The following is a 22,975-nucleotide window of genomic DNA, read 5'->3' as shown; positions in this document are numbered from 1 at the left end:
TTAGTGAGAGGTTTTTAGCAAAGCAATAAGTTACGACTACGTAACAGTTCACCAATATTTCTTGCATGTCTTTTTAAATGATAAAGCTTTGGTAGAGAGTTTGCCTTGTACCCAGGGCCGGATTAAGACGAAACTGGGCCTGATGCTGCAGCGCAAAAACAGGCCTATTTTTTCTAGGCATTGGTACATATGCATTCGACACTCTGACTCCACCGTACACGCGTAATCAGACCGACCAAAGAGCCTTTATTGCTTTCGACGCAGTCAGCCAAATTTTAATGAACATGAACAATAATAACGACGTGTTATCGTAAAAACTCGAGAGTAACATCAGGCTATGTAACACCAACACAATTCAATACCAATATTGCCTGAAAAGCGGAGTTAATGAAGAAAAGGCTAATCCAGATCAACTTAACGTTGGCATATTGTCAATGCTGCGCTAGTGCTGCTTACTTATACTACTGTTTTTCGAGCCTTAGCAAGCGCGAAATCTTCGATCATGTCAGTGCAGTCAAGGCTGCTCAGCACCTCATGTTCAATGCTCATAAGCGCCAGCATGTTTAGCCTTTCCTCCCTCATCGAGGACCGCAGCTCTCCTTTGACTATTCCCAGTTTTGAGAAGCTCCGCTCGCCGGAGGCATTAGACACCATCAAGCACAGATAGATGCGCAAAGCAATCTCGACGTTTGGAAATGTTTGAGAAAGGTTCAACGACGACAAAAGCTTGTACATGGTAAGCTCTGCTGACTCGTTCACACTCACCGATTTCTGGGTGCGCATAAATGCAGCAAACTGTATGAGCTCAGCCACCAGCGTCTACTTTTCAAACTGCGTCTAGCTTTCAAAAAGTTTTGTAATACAAGGTCATTCTTCACTTTTCAGATGCTGCAATAGCTTGTCCTGTTAAACTACAGAAGGATTAATATGGAATCAACGAACCAACAAGTGTATTTTAACAAGAAGGAAAAAACTAAGACTTCTGAAACAAATAATTCTCAAAATGGAAATGAACCAAGTATCAGTAGGTGCAAATGTAAACTACGAAAAGGGCATATGCAGATAAGTTGAGTGTCACAGAGGGAAGTAAGAAACGAAAAGGGCATATGCAGATAAGTTGAGTGTCACAGAGGGAAGTAAAAAACGAAAAGGGGAATTTGTCAGGCAATACAATAAAAATACTTGGAGCTTGGTTTTACAATAGTTCCGGTGTAACGGTCCAGGAGTTACTGCGGTTACCGTAACTTTTGGACCGCGTATACGCAGTCTGAAAGTTACTGCCAGTCCAGAAGTTACTTAAACAGGGTTTTCAGATTTGACGCTTGCAGCAGATTTGTATAAATGATTTCAACATTGGAAACATGTTGAACTTGAATTAAGACTTATCCACCATTGCATCTTAACAACATGATTTACAGCAGAAACGTAATTGGGAATGAAGCGAAAATAAGATGAAAGTTAAAAGATGAGTTTTGTACCAGAAGTTGTTGCTGTTTTGGAATGAAATTTGAATTTGTAACCTAACAATTTACGTAGGCTATCATTTTAACCTGATTTGTTTGTATTATACCATTTGACGTTGTGTCCGTGCCTTACGTGCGTTGGCAAATAAATTTGCATGGGGAGGTGATTGACTAAATGACCACTTAGCCTATAGTCTTTTGCTGTCATCCTGATTGTGCTATGATGCAACCTACGATTCACAAGTGTTATGAGTATTTTATTGACTGGTTGCAGGCTATATGGCTCTGTTGAAACAAATAGTTTAATTGATTATCGCTCCAAACATTTCAAAGTTTAAATCGTGGCTATACGTGAATCGGTGGCATTTAATAAGCTATACAGGCCTTAATATATCGTGCAAAGTTTGCATTTGAAGGCTGACTTGTTAGCCGCTGGTCTTGAGTTGTAGTTGACGAACATAGTCTTTGACTATTCCAATGAATTTCCGTTGGACTCCCATCGAAAACACGTGGCACGAAACTTAAAGTCTAGAATTATGGTTTCGTGGTGAGAATATTTATCCTTGGGATTCATCTTTCGCATACTTGCAGAAGGTTTAATCTACTAACCAAGTGAAGTTTCAGTCCATTTACAAGTTTTCCCAAAAGAATTTCGAAAAAGCACACCCACTTACAATAGCAGTAACTTTTGGACTGCTTCTGCGGCGTTGCAGTCTGGAAGTTACTGTCAGTCCAAAAGTTACCAGCGGTGCCCGGCGTTTTCACAATCGATAGAAAAGCAAAAATTGTTTCAACTAAGTGTAATGAATTCATTGCTCTCAAACTAATGCAAGCTTTTCAGTTAACATTACAAAATACTTATAATTATTAATCTGACCTTTTGAGAGGTTAAAAATTTAATTATTTTTCAAAACAAAATTAAATAAAATTTAAATGAAATATTTGGCAACTCTTGTAACTTTTGGCATGCAGTAACTCTTGGACTGCTACACCGGGTAGTGAACAATCGTCACGGCCCTAATGTTTGGTGTGCTCCCAAATTCTGCCAAATGACGTTATGAAACCTTCTAAAGTTGTTCGTCACTTTCATTCAAAGCACAACAATCTTGAAGGCAAGCCACTTGAATATTTTGGACGAATATTCTCTGATATGAACGATTAAAAAAAGCAAATGAAAAGATGACGACTACCGAAAAATCCTTTCTTCATGAATCCTATCTAGTTTCTCTACGAATAGTTAAAACCAAAAAAAGCATACACGATTGGGGAAGAGTTAATAAAGCCGTGCATCTTATCTGCGGCTGAAGTAATGAAGGGCCCTGAAACAGCTCGAAAAGTGTTATAATTTTTCATCTTAAATAAGTAGTCTATGCCAAAATCTTGCTTTATCTTACGTGCCTAGGCGTAACACTGTGCCTAGGCGTGCGAAAGTCGGACTACAAATTTCATAATAAGAATTATTTGTGGGTTAATTAAGCAAAGGAAAACTGTTCAGCGTCCGGAAAATTCACGTCTGTTTTCGTCTGGGCCTATTTCAGGAATGGGCCTAATGCTGCAGCATCAATAGCATCCACCTTAATCCTGCACTGCTTGTACCATAGACAGACATTTAAAACAAAGTAGGGGAAGGGTTGGTCAGTTCATATTCATACACTTTTCACATTTATTCGCTTTGTGTAAAAAATAAACACGATAAAAGCCTGGAATTTTCAGGTCTAGTGGGATATTTTCTCATCTATTGATTAGTAATCTTTCAGATTCGTTTTTTTTTACAGTTTACTACAGCGCGCAATTAAAAAGGTGTATCAACTCACCTGCCACAGTCAGCTGATACACCACCTAGACTGCATAGCCTACTATGCAAAAAATAACTTTTAAAATACAATGTTACAAGCACCTTTATAATATTTCTTGCACACAAGCAAAACATCATAAAGCAATGAAGGAATAACTATGGTGGGGACACTGGAATATAGGACTCGTGCATTGAGGATCTGATTAATACATATCATGAAAATTTTATCAACAATAAATAAAAATGTGTGCAAGACTGAATGACTATAACATAAAAGCAGAAAAAAAATGACATAAAATAATACAACTTATTGAATAAGCACCATAAGAAAACATATCACTTAAAATTTGTATGTGGTCACCTTTATCAATACATAGCGCAGGTCAGTTGATACACGTGTATCCACTGACCCCAACCTATAAAAAATAATAAAATGTCCAATTTGAAGTTTACCTATGCAGGTAAGGAAATAAAAATATCTTATCTTAAAACCTCTATTCTGATTAAGTTAAAACACTAGCCTATCCCATTTATCTCAAAATTGTTCTGGTTTTTGCAAGACGACGATAAAATATATTAAAAAATTTACTCACAGGCTAATTTTGTTTTCATAGTAGGGGAGAGTGGGGCTAGTCGGAAAGTTGTTTTTTTTAAGTAAAATTTAAAACAATTGGTGCATAACCTGACAACTTGAAGCGGCTTAAATAATCACCTATATGGTGTCCTCTATCATACAACCAAAAATAAGTATTGAGTCAATTAAGCTTTTAATAAAAATTTAAAATAAACAAACATACAATTGATTTTTCTACTAACCCCATGCCTGGGGTTAGTTGAAAAACGTCAGTTTAATGCCCACTAATAAACTGGATACTCTTTTTTCAACCAACAAACATTTACATGGGGTTGTAAGGAAATATGTTTAAACTACCTGCTTTAAAATCAATATGCAATGAATTCTACACCTAATCATCGTAAAAAGATTTTTTAATAAACGCATTGTTAAAAACTTGTGATGCCGTATATATAACACTTTCCAAGTTATTAAAATTTTACAATGTATGTCTGCTTAAAACAAGTACATTGGAGCTTATACTACTTATTATCATACCACGACGATATACTCGTATCATAGGCTACTACATAGTCATACCGTTATCAAACTATTTTCCAACTAACTCCACCCACTATTTTCCAACTAGCCCCATTAGCATATGACAAACTATTTTCCTAAAATATTTAAGCATAGTGCATTGGACTAAAATTTGTTTATGTCTTAGTGTTGTAGAACACCTACAGCTGACACACACCAAAAAACTTCTGCCTATCTTTAACGATATCGACGCATAAGATGTTTTTTAATACGCCAAAAATTTTACTTCGAAAGTAAGAAAATAGAAAATTGTCAGCCAAACAGGTATAGCCTACCTTGACTCAACAAATCGAAACTAACACCGATTATGTGTTTTTATAAACTACTTCACATGTTGGCAGTAAATATTTAAAAAAGTTATCGAGAGTTAAAAAAAATGATCATTTTTCAACTAACCCCGCCTTGCAATTAACCCTACTCTCCCCTACACCATAATCTTTTGAGCAAACTCATTTAATTATGTTTTCACTGGCTTTTTAACCTGAATTATCGCTAGCTGGCTATAGTTTTTTTCTGAAAAGTTTTATTTTTCAGTGAAAAGGAGGTGTATCAACTGACCCGCCCTTCCCTAACTTCACCGGGTATAACATTTTATTACACAAAGAATATTGATTAATTACTTTAACTTGTTTTTGCTGTGGCAGGCCTCGTAGGCTACGGTAGTTGTAAGGCTTTGTTGAAACTACGTGACACAATTTGACAACCGAACGGTTCTTGGCAGGGCCGTGTGTGCACGATGCACCATCTCACCCCTCTGAGTCTGAAATCTTCTAGTGGGCCCCTATTTTTTTAGTGACGACAACTAAAATGCTATAGGTGGAGCGTCTCTTAAGGCTGTCGAGGAACACTTGTCTATTAAGTCTGCCTATCCCGTTCTGGAAGACTTGTAGGCTATAGCCCTACACAGAGATGGGCGTGATCTTGAAGATCACAAGTGATCTTGAAGATCACAAGTGATCTTGAAGATCACAAGTGATCTTGAAGATCACAAGTGATCTTGAAGATCAAGATCGTGATCTTGAAGATCACTTTTTTTTGGTGATCTTGATCTAAGATCACTTTTTTTGTGTGATCTTGATCTTGAAGAACAATAAGATCAAGATCATTTTAAAATTAAAGTTTATTTCCTAGATAGAGGCATTTTTTTAAAACTCGTACTGTAGGCTACAAAGTAGTTAGTGGCGACTACTAACATTAAGCCACTGCTAATATGGTATGTGTCGAACAAAAGACGATTCAAAATCTCCATCTAATCTGGTCAGTGTTGCCATTTCAAAATTGAAAAAGTTTTCGGTGTTGGTCATATTAAAGAAGTCAACTTCCGTGTACTTTATGTTGACGTATAATAAAAAATGATTTAACTTTGTTCACAATTTCCATGTGTGAATTTTAAAGAAATGTTTGCTTTCTTTGACCCAATTTTAGATGTTTCAAAAGTTTAGAATGGCGGTGTTAAAAATTCTGGACTCTAGCCGACTTTGGTCATGTAAAGTGGTTTATTGCAGCAAATCAACCAGACCAAGACTTGTTTAGGGTCTGAGTATGGAGCGGTTTGTTTGACCGCAAACCTCTGGAACTTTATTGATAGCAGACAACAGTACGGTATCAAGGTTGACAGATGGGTAAATGGTGCAATAAACATTGACATAATACAGTGAAAGTTAAAACAACTTAGTACAGTAGAAGTCGCCTATAGTGTTTTTTGTTTGTTTATCTTTATCCTGCATTGCGGGAAAGCGGACTTGAGCGCTATGCATCGGTGTACGCCTTCCGACATACACCTGACCCACGCTGCAGCCGACGGCAATGTCTGTTTCCGGTTGTCTACTCTACTTATGACTTAAATTTGGTACTACCCATTACTCGAAATCGATCACTGGGTAGAGGCAATTATCGTAAAGTTTCTTGCTCAGAGAAACAACAGCAAGTGCGGGTGGCTGGAGTCGAACATGCAGGCTCTCGACTGCGAGCCCAACGCGCTAACCACACTTCGCTTATACTGACACCTGTTGCAAAGTCCCGTTTGCAAACCACATGTTTTGCATAGAAATGACTTCGCCTATAGTGAATTCGTGTATAAGAACACTTTGCTTACAGTGACACCACATTTCTGCCCCTTGGGCTCAAAAATTTCCGTATAAGGACACTTTACGGTGTATTTCCAGTTTTAAGTTGGAATCATATTTTGTCATCACCATTCGCCAGTTCCCAGCCAGCAAATCCATCTTTTTACATTGATTTAACGTATGCAGAGGTTGAACCATAAAGGATTGATTTGCTGACTGGATTTGAATTAAACCAACATGGGATGCGCATGCGCAGATACTGCACAAGTGACGTTATCAACGATGTCATCATTCGTCTATAGTGACACTTCGCTTATAGTGACACTTTTTCCGCGGTCCCTTCAGGTGTCACTATAGACGAATCCTATTGTAACACGAATAAAAACTCCCACATAAACCAGGCAAAAATTTGGTAAAAAATGATGCAGTTCAAACTTTATTATTATTTATTTATTATAAATAAAAAGCATAAAACTAATTGCTTTTTCAGTAGGCTACTACTGTAATTAACCTCGGCCTTGGGTGTGACGTTGCGATTCTACGCAACTACGTCAACAATTGATAGGCCTAATAGCAACAATCACTAACTCATTACAATTCTTAGGCCAGCGATCGAGTAGTTAGAAGTAAAAGTTAGCAATAACCTAACAATAAGTAAACCTTTACCCAGGTTGCTTATGTAGGCTGGCGCAAAGTCACGAAAAAAAAAGTTTTTTCTTTTAAATTTTTCGTCAGTTTGTAATATTGTTCCTTTTTGGTAAATGTATCTCCTATACCAAATTTCACAAAAAAATATTAACGTTTGACCCTGGTTCACCTGGTTTGAATTTTTTCAAAATATTGAAGTTTCGCTTATTCCTGAAATTGCTCACTCGCTATCTTTTAATGCACTAATGCACTCTAGCATCTTAATGGACACAATAAGAGGCAGTAACACAAACTTGTAGCAAGCAAAGTGGTTTAATTAGCAACTCCATGAACACTGACACGTGGGCAGGACATGTGAGAGTCATTTTAAGGTATTTCGAGGCCCCTGATTCTGAAAATGCTAAGTTTTATCGAATTGGCTCTAGTTTTTGAGTTAGCCAAGATTCCAGCTACCACTTTTGATAACTAAATCTTTAACTACTACAGTAGGTGGTAGAAATGGTTTTGAGAAAAAAGCTTGACCTTGCTCCAAAACATTACTGAAGGTATTGAGGTTACTCTCAGTCATGCCCGTTTTCCTATTGTTTCAAGCAAATCACCACTTGAAACCAGAGAGGGCAAACAAAAAACAGAAATAGCAACGTCCACGCAATGACTGCCTTGCCCATTCCATGTAAACATGATGTTCCAACTTCCTTCGAACATGCTCACCGTACAGAACAGAAGTATCAATTTTCATGGTGATTCCACGGCTCTCTTTATGCCATGGCACTCTGAACTTCTTAGCCTTGAGCCCAGAAACGGGTTTTAGTGCAACGTTTGCATACTTTAGGAGGAATCCAGGACTTATCTTGATCATCCAGCTTCATGTCAAAGTAATAATAAAGCTTGTGTTTATATAGCGCTGTATCTATCGCAGAATGCGTTGCCTCATGCAGCAAAATATATTTGGGTTGTTGGTACAGCATCTTACTTGTCAAAGGCGTATTTTATTAGCCTATAGGTATGCCATTTATTTAGCCTATAGACCAGAAAAAAACTTCTTGCAGCAAAGACTTGGCCTTAGCAAAGGCTTAGAATAAAATTTCATTTGTACAGTATCCATTTCAGTAGGCCTACCTTTTCAATATAAAGCTGCATTCATAAACACATGACTTTCGGGATATTTTTCTTGTGATGTAGACTGATTCACAACTGCTTTCATTGAATATTTATGTCTCCCTTACATTAAACACAGTTCATTTCAACCTTTGCTTGCGTTTTGAACTTTCGTGCAATAAGAACCAATTGAACTAGACAAGTGCAATTATGACTTCATAATGGTAAACAGGGCTGAAAATAAGTAATTTGCTAATTGAAAGCTTTTGAGTAACGATTTCAAAAATATGTTCATTGTCGAATATCTCGAAAACTAGAGCCAATTCGAAAAAACTAAGTGCATTTTCGGAATCAGGGGCCCTGAAATACTCTAAAATGACTCTCATCTTTTGTGCCAAAAATTTTTGTTGGTTTATTATATGTTATAGATTCACTGACTGCGAAAAGGCTGTAAAATCAAATAAAATGACACAAAAAGCATGCACTATTAGTGACTCTCAGACTTGGAGTAGGGTGAAGATGTTCCACGTGGAAGTTAACAGAGGAAATGACGTCAAAATCACGTGGTCAAATTTTGAGAAATCCCTCTTCAGATACTGCTAAACCACTTTGAAATTTATTAATTTTTCAGAAAAATTCAGAATTTCTCCTTGGGTGAACCAGGGTCAAAGGTCAAAACCCAACAAAAATTTTTGGTTTGCAAATATCAGTGAGCAAAATGGAACATTATTCCAAACTGACAAAAATTTTAAAGAACATCAAGGAAAATGAGCCACCCTATTATACAGTAGTAGCCTAACTATTTTTTGCAACATCATTGATCAAAAACTTCATTTTTTTTCAAGTAGGCTACACAAAAAGTGATCTTGAAAGTGATCTTGATCTTCAAGATCAGGATCTTGATCTTCAAGATCACTTAGTTTGGTGATCTTGATCTTCAAGATCACCAATACTTGGTCACAGCGGTAAACCATAATCTTTTCGTGGGAAAATTGAAACATAAAGTTCCCGGATCCGTTCATCTGTATGTAATGACCGAAAAGAAACACTCTTCTGAAAACGTCTATTCGAGAATTGTATTTCTGTAAAAATAGCCCACTGGCTGTCGAAATTGGGATGCAACGCATTACACCATTAAACTTGTCACTACAAAATAAATTACTTGGATAAAGACGGAAGTTTCGTCCAGCTGGCAAGCACTAAGCAAAACAATTAAATATGCGACCAACTTTCAAGCAACAATTTTAAGAATGACGAGAATAGATTGCAAATTGCAATATTTCAAACGCACGTAAGCAGTTTCTGTGACGTAATAATGATATGCACTGTGAAGCAATTCTCAACAGGTGTTCAAACGGTTGTGCAATTTAAGATTTAACGATGATGTAATGTTTCAACAGGTGCAATGTTTTACCGGTCTTACGAAGTATGTTGCAATCTCTGGACATTTTCCAGCAATTTCCATGACGTAAGACGCCAGCTAGGTTAAGTAGACCATAACGGTTTTATGTGACGTTTGATTTAAAATTTGTCCGTAACAATACTGGTGATCTTGCCCATCTCTGGCCCTACACCATCACTAACACCAATTAGGGGCTGTCCATAAAAGACATCCTGATAAAACTGCAAAAAAATACTTCCTCTCCCTCCTCAACCGTCTGCACTGCGTGCATGCTTTTCAACCCATCAGTTCTTACTGACATAATCATCAGTTTTAATGATTTCTGGTAAGTTGCAGTGCTTATTTGTTTGACAAAATAACCATTTAAGATACCGATAGTCAAAACCATCATTAAAGAAGCGCTAAAAATTAGCCTATTTTGGCTGTACAAGACAGAAAACCGTAAAAAAAGTTATCTTTTGTCACAGCTTTGCTGTGCTCTGTTGTAACTCATAGATTGAAATCTCGACCTAAAAATATTTAGTTTTAATGGAAAAAAATTAAGATACGCGGCAATAATTGTCATCTCACTTTACACATCGAATGCACATAAAGGTTGAGAGAGCCAGATCGCGGCGCAGCAGCGACGAACATTTAGCGAGTATTTTATTTCGATCTGGTTGAAATTTAAATCTGGTTTAAATTTGGGACCGATCCGTTATTCTGAAATGAACATCCCTAGTGATCCCTACTCTACCAGATTGTTGTCTTTTGTGCGTGTCTATACCACTCCAGGTTTCAAAGTCAGACGCGACACTCGGTTGTGCAATCGGTATGGGAACGCGGGGTCAGATGATTGGTAAAATAATTTTGATATTTGTAAGCTATGAAAAGAATGTCGACATCTCAGGAACCCCCTTGTCCACAAAACTGTGCAATTTGCAAGCCTCCTTGAGTGCGGACGTCTTTTATGGACAGCCACTGAGGCTACGACATTAGACAAAGCATCGTCATTAGGCTACGACAAACTAAAGACGATAAAAAAGGAGTCAAGCGGTCTTTTTAGGCTAAGCCTACAAAAAATAATACGCTGAGATGGATGCAAAAGTATTGCTTTAAAATAATACGTTAGCTCCAAAAAGTGCGACGTTGTGGAGTTTCTTTCTTTGTCGGTCCTCTAACAATACTTTGGGCCTATACAATCTCGAGTCCAAATATTATATCCTGGACCACTATTGTCAAAGCTACTCACTGTCAATATCCAACATATTCTTCAGCTAGAGTTTTTTTTTCTTTCTATGAACTCTAATAAAATTGCGTAGATGTACTGGTTTCGTTGAATTGAGATAGTCATACTCATGGGCTGTATCCAAGGGGGGGGGGGGGGGGGGGGGGGTGATCACCCCCCACTTATTGAAGTGGTTTGGAATGACTAAGACGATTTTAGCCCACTGTCTATAAATCACCCCCCTCCCCCGAATTCTAAAAGTGGATAGAGCCCCTGGTCATACCAAATGATGACCGACAATATAAATTCTATGACGTAATTCAGCCCAAGCTATTAAGTATTAAATATCGAGCAGTTGCAGGAGTATTTTTCCTGCTTTTTTATTTCAAATAGCCGACAATTGCTCAACACACTAAAATGGGTGGAACCCCAGACGAGCGTGTAGAAAGCGGTCAAAACGGCGTAATGTAATCGGTTGAATTTCGAGTTTGTTTCAGCGGTATTTCCATCTTTTAACATTAAATAGACTACAATGAGCGGGTCCTTACCAGACGTGCGCCTTTTCCGGCGCCGGTTAACACGACCTGCATATGATTACGCTGTAAGTTATAGGATTTAGCTTGTAATTCAGTTTTCGTATTTCAGTTGGCACACTATCGTCAGTACAACAAGGAAATTATGAACACATTCTACACTACACCAGTCTTTCAAAACTCAACACGAGTTGCACACGCATACGATTTAAACTTTTTATTCATGCTATAATTGGGAAACGTAGATCAACAAGCTATACGATCAAATCTTTCACAACAACATATGATAGTTTCGGAAGAATTCAGCATGCTTTAAAGCAGTGGTTTCCAACCGGGGTGCTGTGGCATCCTGGGGTGCCATATACAATATGGGCACCTAGCGAATGGAATAATTTCCCGACAACAACACTTCAACAATCGGAAAACTTTACTCTGTCAATCTCGGTAACCACGTCAAGAGCCTCTACAAGTATGCGAAACTACCAGGAATAACCTATCAAGGCATTGTCAGTCCGAGGATAAAAATTCAAAACCAACCAACCACAATACTTTGGGGTGCCGAGAGCCATTTCTCATATTCAGTTTTTATCTGTTTTCAAACGAGTAGCTAAGATCAATGTTAATGATGAAATTTTCATGCAGGATTGTTTTTGTTACATCATCAAGGGCAATTTTCTATCATAGGCTCTATCGTATAGCCTACGATGTAGCCTACTACAATATACGAATCGTGGTCACAAATTTCTAGTGTGGCACCCTTTTCTTGTTACAGTTTTGTGATGTCACATGCAATGTTTGTACATAATGTAGTTCATTTATTAGGTGAATAGTGTGCATTGTGCAAGGAAAGGTATGTAGTGTATCCTTTTGTGTGGTAATGGAAGAGCAGTAGCATGCATTAAGTTTCAGTACGACTTTAAAATAAGGAAACTTCACTTTTTTTTCAAAATACCGTTTTAAAGTGACTTCAATGTCCAAGTAAAATCGCTGTTACTATTATTATGTTATTTTATAAAAGTGTTATTTTAATTGCCTTTCCTCAAGACACAGCCAGCAAACTTGCGTATTTTATCCACAGTGCATTAGAGATGCAACTCTAGGAAAGAGACTATGAATAAGCCTACCATTTTTAATGTCTTAGATATGAAGCAGTTAAGGTTTGTTTCAACAACCTGCCGCATTCGAGATGAAAAATCGGTGTTCTGCCTTAGGGTGCCACAAAATATTTTTCTCTTCAGTAAAGTGCCGTAAGCCTAAAAAGGTTGGGAACAACTGCTTTAAATTTTCTCCAGATTTATAAGGACGTGTTTTCGAGTTCACAAGACTGCGACATTTAGAGACACTCGAGGTATGGCTTAATAATTGTATACTCCTCTTAATAACACATTTCTTAGATACTACAGCGTGTAGGAATGACTTCGAAACATTAATGAAGTACGGTTTACTGCAACAACAATATTAAAAAATGATTAAAACACAAACACTGTACCAAACCAGGGTGCAACGCACAAATTACAAGGTTGTGCTAGTGCGCTTTCAGCCTGTATGGCAATTACTTTTGTGTTAGCATAACGGTGTTTGCGCTCACCAAAGAAGAGAGCACAAAATAAACAAAACACATCTTACTTTTGTCGACTAACGATGCAAAATACTATAAAGTTGATGAATTTCCATGCTTTGAATGCCTTGATCGCTTTGATTTTACTTTTATACGGTTTTTGTATTCCTCTCCATACTTTTTCGTTGTCTTTCGAAGTCTTTGACCCATAATTTTACTTTGTGTTTGAACAAGGGAGCCAACAGTCGGCGTCTTTGGAGGCCGTTTAAAAAATCCTTTTCTTCTCAGATATCTTACGCAATACATTGTTCCAAACAAAGTTACAATATAGCGGATAGGTTTTGCGATCTGGAAAACAAATAATATATAATGTACGTACACAACTACACAGTTATTCTTACTATGTAGTCTACCATGCTTGGATCAAGACTAAATTTAACGTCTACAACACAATCGTTTATTCATTACACCCAGAGATGGGCATGATCTTGATCTTCAAGATCACCTTTTTTTTGGTGATCTTGATCTAAGATCACTTTTTTTTGTGTGATCTTGATCTTGAAGAACAATAAGATCAAGATCACTTTAAAATTGAAGTTTACTTAGTAGATAGAGGCATTTTTTTAGAACTCGTACTGCACAAAGTAATTAGTGGTAACTACTAACATTAAGCCACTGTTAATATGATATGTGTCTAACAAAAAACGATTTAAAGTCTCAATCTAATCTGGTCAGTGTTGCCATTTCAAAATTGAAAAAGTTTTCTGTGTTGGTCATAATAATAAAGAAGTCAACTTCCGTGTACTTTATGTTGACGTACAATAAAAAATGATTTAACTTTGTTCAGAATTTCCATGTGTGAATTAAAAGAAATGTTTGCTTTCTTTGACCCAATTTTAGATGCTTCAAAAGTCTAGAATGGCGGTGTTAAAAAATCTGGACTCCAGCCGACTTTGGTCATGCAAAGTGGTTTATTGCAGCAAATCAACCAGACCAAGACTTGTTTACGGTCTGAGTATGGAGCGGTTTGTCTGACCGCAAACCTCTGAACTTTTTTGATAGCAGACAACAGTATCAAGACTATCAAGGTTGCAAGATGGATAAATGGTGCAATAAACATTGACATATTACAGTGAAAGCTAAAACTACATAGTAAGCCTAACACGTATAAAAACTCTCACATGAACCAGACAAAAATTTGGTAAAAAATTATGCAGTTACAAGTATACAAACTATTTCAAATTTCGCGACTTTTTCAGTAACTTACTACTGTAATTAACCTCGGCCTTTGGTGTGACGTTGCGATTCTACGCAAACTACGTCAAAAATTGATAGGCCTGATAGCAACAGTCACTAACTTATTACAATTCTTAAGCCAGCGATCGAGTAGTTAAAAGTAAAAGTTAGCAATAACAACTATATACCTTTACCCAGGTTGCTTATAGTGATTATTTTTTACTACATCATTGATCAAAAACTTCATTTTTTTTCAAGTACACAAAAAGTGATCTTGAAAGTGATCTTGATCTTCAAGATCACGATCTTGATCTTCAAGATCACATAGTTTGGTGATCTTGATTTTCAAGATCACCTATTTTTGGTGATCTTGATCTTCAAGATCACCAATACTGGTGATCTTGCCCATCTCTGATTACACCGGACATACAGTAAACGTTTTATTGGTACATAACTACCCTCGCATTACATCAATTTCTCTGCCATAACATATTTTGCAACAATGAACATATTTTGTGTCAAAGTCTAGTTTGTTTGCAGTATGCAGTCTTCCGAAATTAGCCTCGGCAATTGCCGACGCAGATGCATGAATGGCGCATTAGCGTCGGCAATAAAAATGCCGAGGCCACACGAGCGCTTGTAAGGTTACGGTTAGACATTCCTCCCAGTCGTTATGCCACAGCCATAGATTTGTTCCTTACTCAACACCCTGATGGAGCTCTGCGAAAGAGGCGTGTGAATGGGTATTAAAGCACGAAAGCCGCAAAACGTGGACGCTTCATTGCGAAGACAGTGTAGATTTACAGCCAAGCGACGAGCCTCTTGATGTGTCTGATTCCAGTGATGACGCGACAACCTCATCCTCCGATACAGCATCTAATGATTCTGACAACTAGTCTTTATCAAACAAACTTTGTGTTGCTCGCAGTGTCCCAATTGTGCCAAAATTATGTTAGTGTATACGTAAATCGAGACAATCTTCTCGCAGGGAGCTATTAATTTGTTACTGGTACCTGGTTGAGCAATTAACGTTATTTTATGATAATTCAACGTCGCTGGATGTCAAATTAATGTAAAACAAACGTAAATTTCTTATTGGGCATTGTTGTTACGCAATATAACCCGCCGGAAAATTAAATCGATTTGCACTGACTCGAACGTTGAATCAACCCAAAATTAACTTTTCCCCCCATGAGTTATTTAACGTGAATTACCGTATCGTGCGTATCGCGTAGCTCGCTTTATCGCTACTTTTAGTATTACTTCATCACAACAAATCAAACAGTGCGGTCGTGATAGACTACTCTAGTATATTTTTCGCTTCTTGTTTTACATGTTTTGGTACAATTTTTTCGTATTAAACGTTTACAGCAATTGCCGAGGCAATTTCACCATTCGCCGTTTGGCCTTGGCAACGTTTTTGCCGAAGTAAAAATATGCTAATTTCGAAGACTGAGTATGATGTTTTATGATCAGATATTCTACAAATTAAAAAAAAATGCATTCAATGAATAAGAAATGAACCTTATTTTATCAAAATATAAGCAATCAATGCAATGTCATAATTAATTGAAAAACTGTATTTTAATTGATATCTTGTAATCTAATGATAACACAGTGTGTACATTTTGACTAAAAAATTTGTCACTGGCAATTGATACATGTTTTATGGTCAAATCGACAATGCTAAACGCAAATTTCACCATTAAAATGAGCTCCTGTGTACCATTTTTGAGAAAAAGAGATTTTAAAATATTAGATAAGTTGTATTATTCTATATAATATATAACCAGAGTTAGGGTGAGCTGTGTTTAGGGGTGTTCAATTTCGATTCGATTTCGATTAAGGTGATATTCGAAATTCGTTTTTCGTATCGGACATGTTCGAAATTATAGCCGCCCTTTCGGCTGAACGCGGTTGAAATTTACGCGAGTGGCGCGAAATCTGTCTTGTCGCATTTTGCAAGCGAAAAAAGACTTCGACGCATGCGCATCGTCGATCACGTGACTATCACACGCTCTCGCGGGTCCAACGGCCAGTCCCGCACCAGGGATGCCAGGTTGGCATTTTTAAAGCCAAATTTCTCTCAAGAATGAAGATAGCTAGGTTGTGCAATAGCAGAAAGTGTAGGCTGAGCTTTGTCGCAGTTTTATCCATTTTTTACCGAATCCATAGGTGCCTAAGCCGTGGGGGCAGGGCCGTAGCCAGACCGCAGAGCAGGGGGGGGGCAAATTTTTTTAGGGGGGGGCCGAAAAAATTTAAATGGGCAAAATCATTATAATTGTAGCTGTTGCTCGAGAATGTTAAGATTTTGTCAAGGGGGGGGCAAATTTTTTTTCAGGGGGGCGAAGCCCCCCTGGCTACGGGGCCTGTGTGGGGGCCAGGCGCCCACGCATATTTCTGTGTGGGGACAACTTTTTATGCTGTATTGATACATAAAACAAGAGATGAACTAGCAATCGGCAGCAGGAAAACACTTTTTGAATGCAAACCGCAACAGCTTCGCGATAAATAATCACTAGAACGAGTTGCGATGCTACAATCCAACACCAGACAACAAAATCTGTCATTTTTACATTGATTTAATGTCTGCAGACGTTGAATCAATGTAAAAATGACTGATTTTGCTGCCTGGGACATAGCAAAAATCTAACATTTTGCGTCGATTCAATGTCATCAGATGTTGAATGCACCCAAAAACAACATAATTTGCTACGTAGACGGAGCGTGCATTTAGCTTTATGCGCTTGCAAACATACTCGATGTCGCTTTCGAGTCGAAACCTCTGCACTGAAATGTCGCGGCAGTGAAAATGAACTTGAAGTGTTTGGGATCCCAGCGACCTCGGCTCCAGCAGAGCGATCGTTTTCAAAAGCTGGCCTAACCGTCACGAAGTTGAGATCCCGACTGACGGGTGACCATGTCGATCAGCTTTTCATAAACACCAACATGGGCCTGGAGCTGTAGACGTTATTTTGTGTTCTTTTTTCGCAAATTTTAATGACTTTTTTTCGCGTTTTCTAGCGAATTTTCATGTCGTTTTTTTCAATAAAATCACATTTTGCAGTGTGGTGAATAGTTGTGATATTCGAAATCGAAATTCGGAAATCGAAAATAAATTGAATTTCGAATATTCAAATAATCGAAATTGAACACCCCTAGCTGTGTTAAATAAACGTGGTAAAGTCAGAGCTAATAGCGCCTGTGACTAAATACAGTTGAGGCAAGACTCAGAAGTTTTGTTCTGAAGGTTTGCGCTTGTATTCACCAGTAAAGTCTCTCTTCCTCGACCAGCAGAATCCGGCCAACATCGCCCGGCTATCTTGGCCCTTGTATCTCCTACTATATTGTTGGCCAGATTGTGCTCTCCAGGGTTGTATGATGTCCTAGCCGGCCATTCCTGTTGAATGTAGTGTATTGTCCAGACCATAGACATGAGAAACAACAGTATTTTGTGTACGATACCCCAATTGCATTTCCATCAGCATGTTCAACACTTTGAAGTCTCCACACTGGTACCATTGGAATGTATCCTATTTGATCGCTTCCAAGATAGCTTTCATATTTTCTCTTGACTCATTCATTGTTCTAGAATATACAACAGGGACTGATGGCTTTCTATTCCCATTATGCAGTGGTACCGCTTTGAGACTTTCCTTAGAAGAGTGATGAAGAGTCCCCAGTCCTCTGGATCATGTTGACCTTCCTTCATGTTGACCATCAGTCCCACAACATCATTGCAAAATGGTAGCTGGACCCATCATCAATCACCTTGTTCGAAAAAAGTCAATGAACTCCTTTCCTTGTTCACGAACGCCCCAAACAGTGACAGCTTTATCTGTAAGTTTCCACTGTTGCAACCGTGAAGCAAGTAACTCTGTATGTCTCATTGACAACTCCAATGTTCTGACCAAATCGTTGAACTCTGGTAATAAGATTTCGTGGTGGTTGCATCGTGGTCTTGGTTCATGGCAGTCAGATGAGGAAGCATGAGAATCTGATACAGTGCTTGAGTCACTATCACTTTGTTCAGTCATTGGATATACAGGAATGGATAAGTCAGGGTCATCACTCATTAGCATAATGCTGCACAAGTCGTATTGCAGTGGGAACATGAAGAATGAGGATACTCATTACTCAATGGCAGCCCGATTTGCGTTATTCAATACTTGGGGCAGTTTCGTGAGGCAAAAAATGTATCAGTCAGATGCATGATTAAGGCGTTCAAGCCACACCATGGCATAGGGACGGCAAACAAACTTCTCTTCTGTCCTGCTTTCCATGCAGCTAGCTTTGATGAACAATCTGCACAAACGATGTGAGGAGCCCAGCTTCTGTTCTTGATCTCAAAATATTTCGTATACAATTCGGAAATATGTGGCGTCATTGGTCGTCTATTGCCCACTACAGTGTATAAGCCGCATAGGCACACATGTAAGAGAATTTATCTGGATGGTTAACGTAGGATCACTTTCGAGAGTCAGATGTAGAGGGTTTCATGGTAAATTTGTAATATGATGTAGGCCTAGTAGACATACACAATACACATATGTATTTAGGTACCGGTGCATGTCCAATACATTATGGTGGTTTGAAAAATATTTTTTTGCAATTTCAACATAGGGAGTTCTGCAAACCTTTAAAAAATAACATTCACACAACTTTTTTTGGTAGGCCCCAAAACCCAGCCACCTACCCCCCAATAAAGGTCACGAAAGGTCAAATTTATGAAAAAATCCTCTAACTATCTAACTACTCATAGTAGAAAGTCAGTTTTGATGTCAAAAAATTCAGAATATCTATGTTTCTATATGCCATAAAAGGAACCTTTTCTCTAAATGCATTAATTTTTGAAATAATTCAAAAAATGCATTTTTTGGGTTATTTGGGTCATTCCATGCCAAACGTCCTGAAAATCATAAAGTTCTCTGTTTCACCCACTTCGATTTTGCTCAAACTAGGTCAATATGTTATTTAGCATGATATAGGCATGCATTACAAATTTTAGCTCAATATCTATTATAGTTTCGGAAATATGATGCTTTAAAGTTTTAGGTACCCCCTAAACTTTTCCGCATTTACAGTTTGCAGTGCAGTGCAAACAAAAATTCAATTTTTAGAAAAAACTGTACACAGGAACATCTTTTAATGGCCATATTCGTGATCAGCAACCCCAAATTAGCTAGAAACGGTGCTTCTCTCCCCAGTGACATTTTGGTGTACACACCGTGTAATTGAGAGGACGCTGTGTGTGAACAAAGCATAGCCTACTACTGAATTGTAATTTCTTCCATACCTCATATACTAAATACGTCATTAAGTAATCACTTGCTCCCGAAGACTTAAGTTTTTCCGTATAAGAAAATCCCCACTTTTCAAGATGTTCAAATACTCCCCATCTTTCCAAATAAGGCAGGATATCTAAGCCCCTGGGTAAAAGTTATGCATTCTTTTGAATTTAGCAATGGTCAAGTAGTTACACATCATAAATTCACAAAAATCAAAATAGTAATTTCATCACAAAATATTGACTTAGAATTTAATAGCAGCACTACCAAGAATTGAAAAAGTTAATAAAGCGACTTGGTCATCTGTTTTTATTTCAAGTAAGCAGTAGTCTATACAGCAAGCATTAAGTAGGTTGATAAATCATCAATAACATAGTATAAGCGTTAATATTTAATATACATGCACAGCATATGTTTAAAAAAAGATCATTGAACGTACCTGCTGACAGCAAAATAAAACAATGCAACCCAAACAATCGAGGTTGCAATATGAACTCCAACCATAACTACACCATACTGCTGAAACACCAATTTAAACTTAGCTGTTATTCCAAGAGATTTGTCTTTTAAAATAGCCTTTAAATCATCTTCTTCTTCATTATTGCTTGAAGGTATAGAGTTTGAAGAGAAATTCGTTTCTGGTTTCGTAAAAAGAGATTTATGATGCAAACTGTGTGTAATGCATGTTGGATAATGATTTGTTGATCCAACTTGATATAATAATCTTGGTAAAGGATTTGAAATGTCACTTTGGCAGAACAATTTGCTTGAGCCTTGAGTGATGCTATTTCTTCTAAACTCTTTTTGGTTAAAGTTATGTAAGTATCCAAAATTGCTTGCACATCTTTTCAAGTTTGAACTGCAGCAAGGTAGTAAAAAACTTCTGTTTTTCAGCAAAATTCTTTGTAGTTGAACTTGAAGCATGCTCAAAAGAATTTAGAAAAAAATACAAGATTAAAATGCTTTCACTGCATCAGCTACACATGGGCATATAATAACCTCACTACCTTGTAAATAATTACAAAATTTAGTTTGGGCCTACCAAATTTTCATTACCTAAAATCAATGAACTAAGTTTACTGTATTTAGACATAGCTCCACATTCACTTCAATTTACAATAGTAGATACAATAATATTATATAACATATTATTTTTATCCATACGAAAACTCCACCATGAAGGCACTGAAAAAACCATGCGGTTATTTTAGTCAGTGGTCTCCAATCTGTGGGTTGCAACCTCACGTGGGGTCCCCATAACTTCTATTAGGTACTTGTTGTTTTGGTACAACTTATGTGTGCTGAAACTGGTTTTCACTTTTTGAGTTTGAGTAGGCTACTTTTTTTAAATTTGTGGGTTGCTTGTGTTTACTGTTTAGGCATATTTTTTTCCAGTCTAGCTTTTTTTAATTTTTGGATTGTTTTTGAGACTTAAATTAATAGTTTTTTCTTGTGGTCAACAATATGAATTTTCTTTTTTAAATTATTTGCAAGATGATTTATGCATCTCATGACGTCACAGCACTTTATTGCAATTAGATGACTTACTTAGTATATAAAACTGACTAATACAACCTTTCTGCTTTTGTGAACCAACCCAGCAAACTGTCCACTTGAGGCGGTTGACTGTCTCTTATCATTAAATCAGTCCTGTTACTCAACGCAACAAACAGTTTACCAGCCTCATTTGTGATTACAAAAATGAGGCTGGTAAACTGTTTGTCACGTTGAGTAACAGCCTAACAGGACTGATTTACTTAGTATATTTACTTCGCTGAACTGTTTGAATCAACCCATGCATAGCTCTGGCTTTACAATTATTGCTCACACTGCCAAAATAACCACTTTTATAGCACTTATCCTGCGACAAACTTATGTAAAGAGAACTAAGTTTAATACGTTTTCAGAACTGAGCTACAATATATTGTCGACAGAGTTGTATCTATCCAAAATACTATATATAGGATACTTGGATACCTTCAGCAGCTTAGCAAAAAGTTTGAGCACTACCGTACTATGGCAAGATCCTGATGCCATGCAAGTAACAAGACTAGTTAAATAATAGGAGATGTTCTACTGGTGCAAATTGAGCTAAACTATCACAAGATGTATACAGTGACAATTTGCTTTTATTCCGACGTTTCGTCAATCAGACACGACTGACTTCTTCAGGGGCTAGACCAGGTAGTGACTACCTGTCTAGCATGGCAAAACACAGGACCATGTTGTTGAAACCAACTAAACACGCAAAATGAAAATTCAACTCTAGACAAAATTATCGCGCGCAAAGTTTGAATTAAGTTAGAAAAAAGGAAAGATTTAAATTTTAACAATTAACAACCCAGACAAAAATCGGTCATTTTTACATCTACCCAACGTCCGCAGACGTTGAATCAATGTAAAAATGATGGATTCTGCTGTCAGGGAAGAAACTGAAATACTGACAAGAGAGGAGGATGAACGGCATGAGTCATGATGAAACGAGTTTAAAAAACGCACTACTGCACAGTTTTACAATCAGCGTGAAACCAATTTAAAAAACGTAAAATAACCACTTACAATAGTTTTTTGTAGATAGCAGGAAAAGAGATGCCATCATTGCGATTCATTACATGAGGCTTTTGATTGATGAACCAACTTTCAGAAAACATTCGCTTTCTATAATCACTTTCAACTTTTAGAATTTTAGAATTGCTCCAAGTTATTCTATGGTCTGAAGTTATGGCATGCATGCAAGGAGCAGAATGTTCTGGGCGTTGATATTTGAAAGCTCTTTTGTGTTCATTAATGCGAGATTTAAGATCTCGTTTTGTTTGGCCAACATAAATTAAATTACAATCATCACAAGAAACTTGGTACAAGACTAGATTAGATTAGACTAGATAACAAGCAGTGGCGCCGCCAGACCTTCAACAATGGGGGGGCAAAAAATGGACAGTGCAAGACAGTAGCGTAGTCAAAAATTTTGAAAAGGGGGGTGTTGACAGCCGGCGGGCGAAGCCCGATGGCGTGCTCGCCGAAGGCGACACATAGCGGCGGGGGGTCTGGGGGGCCTCCCCCAGAAAATTTTGAAAAATTACTTTCAGTTTGGTGCATTCTGAGAGCATTTTCAACAAAATTGTGGGTATAAAGATTTCTGTAAAATGGTGCTGTCCGGTGGCATAGCAAAAGGATAAGATCACGTTTTCTTCGGCATTTTTCGGAAATAAAGCTAAGTCTCTATGTTTTCTTGTTGCTAATTCCAGACTGAGATATTTGAATGTTTGGTATTGGCAAAACTCGCTCTTTTAATGCAGTTTCGTTTAAAACTAGGCAAACTTTGTTTTAGAGACATAGGTTGATTGCTTTTTTTTGCGAGATTATTACAGTTTTATTATTTATCAATTTTCTCCTTGGTTGATTCAAAAAACGATCTTATTCCGGTAAGTCACTAACTTTTATGCTCTGAAGTCAACCCAAAGTTTAGAAAATGTAACATCATAGAGGTTATAAGAGTTAAACTGACTGGTAAAGCGGTGGTCGAATACC

At 37.5% G+C, this 22,975-nt stretch overlaps 1 protein-coding gene across 1 annotated transcript; it reads right to left on the bottom strand.

The window, feature by feature from the left end:
* Positions 1–11,476: 11,476 nt before the first annotated feature.
* Positions 11,477–21,043, bottom strand: LOC145770347 (uncharacterized). The gene is made up of 3 exons (XM_082581963.1): positions 19,887–21,043; positions 19,456–19,588; positions 11,477–13,271 (listed from the first exon to the last, which is right to left on the bottom strand). The coding sequence occupies exons 1-3, from the start codon at positions 20,369–20,371 to the stop codon at positions 13,017–13,019; spliced, it is 873 nt and encodes a 290-aa protein (XP_082438089.1). The 5' UTR covers positions 20,372–21,043; the 3' UTR covers positions 11,477–13,016.
* Between the last annotated feature and the right edge of the window lie 1,932 nt (positions 21,044–22,975).

This window comes from Aplidium turbinatum, chromosome 5 (genome assembly GCF_918807975.1).
Source record: "Aplidium turbinatum chromosome 5, kaAplTurb1.1, whole genome shotgun sequence".
Classification (NCBI taxonomy): Eukaryota; Metazoa; Chordata; class Ascidiacea; order Aplousobranchia; family Polyclinidae; genus Aplidium; species Aplidium turbinatum.
Note: the sequence above shows the minus strand (reverse complement) of the source record. Positions and strands in the feature narration are given on the sequence as shown.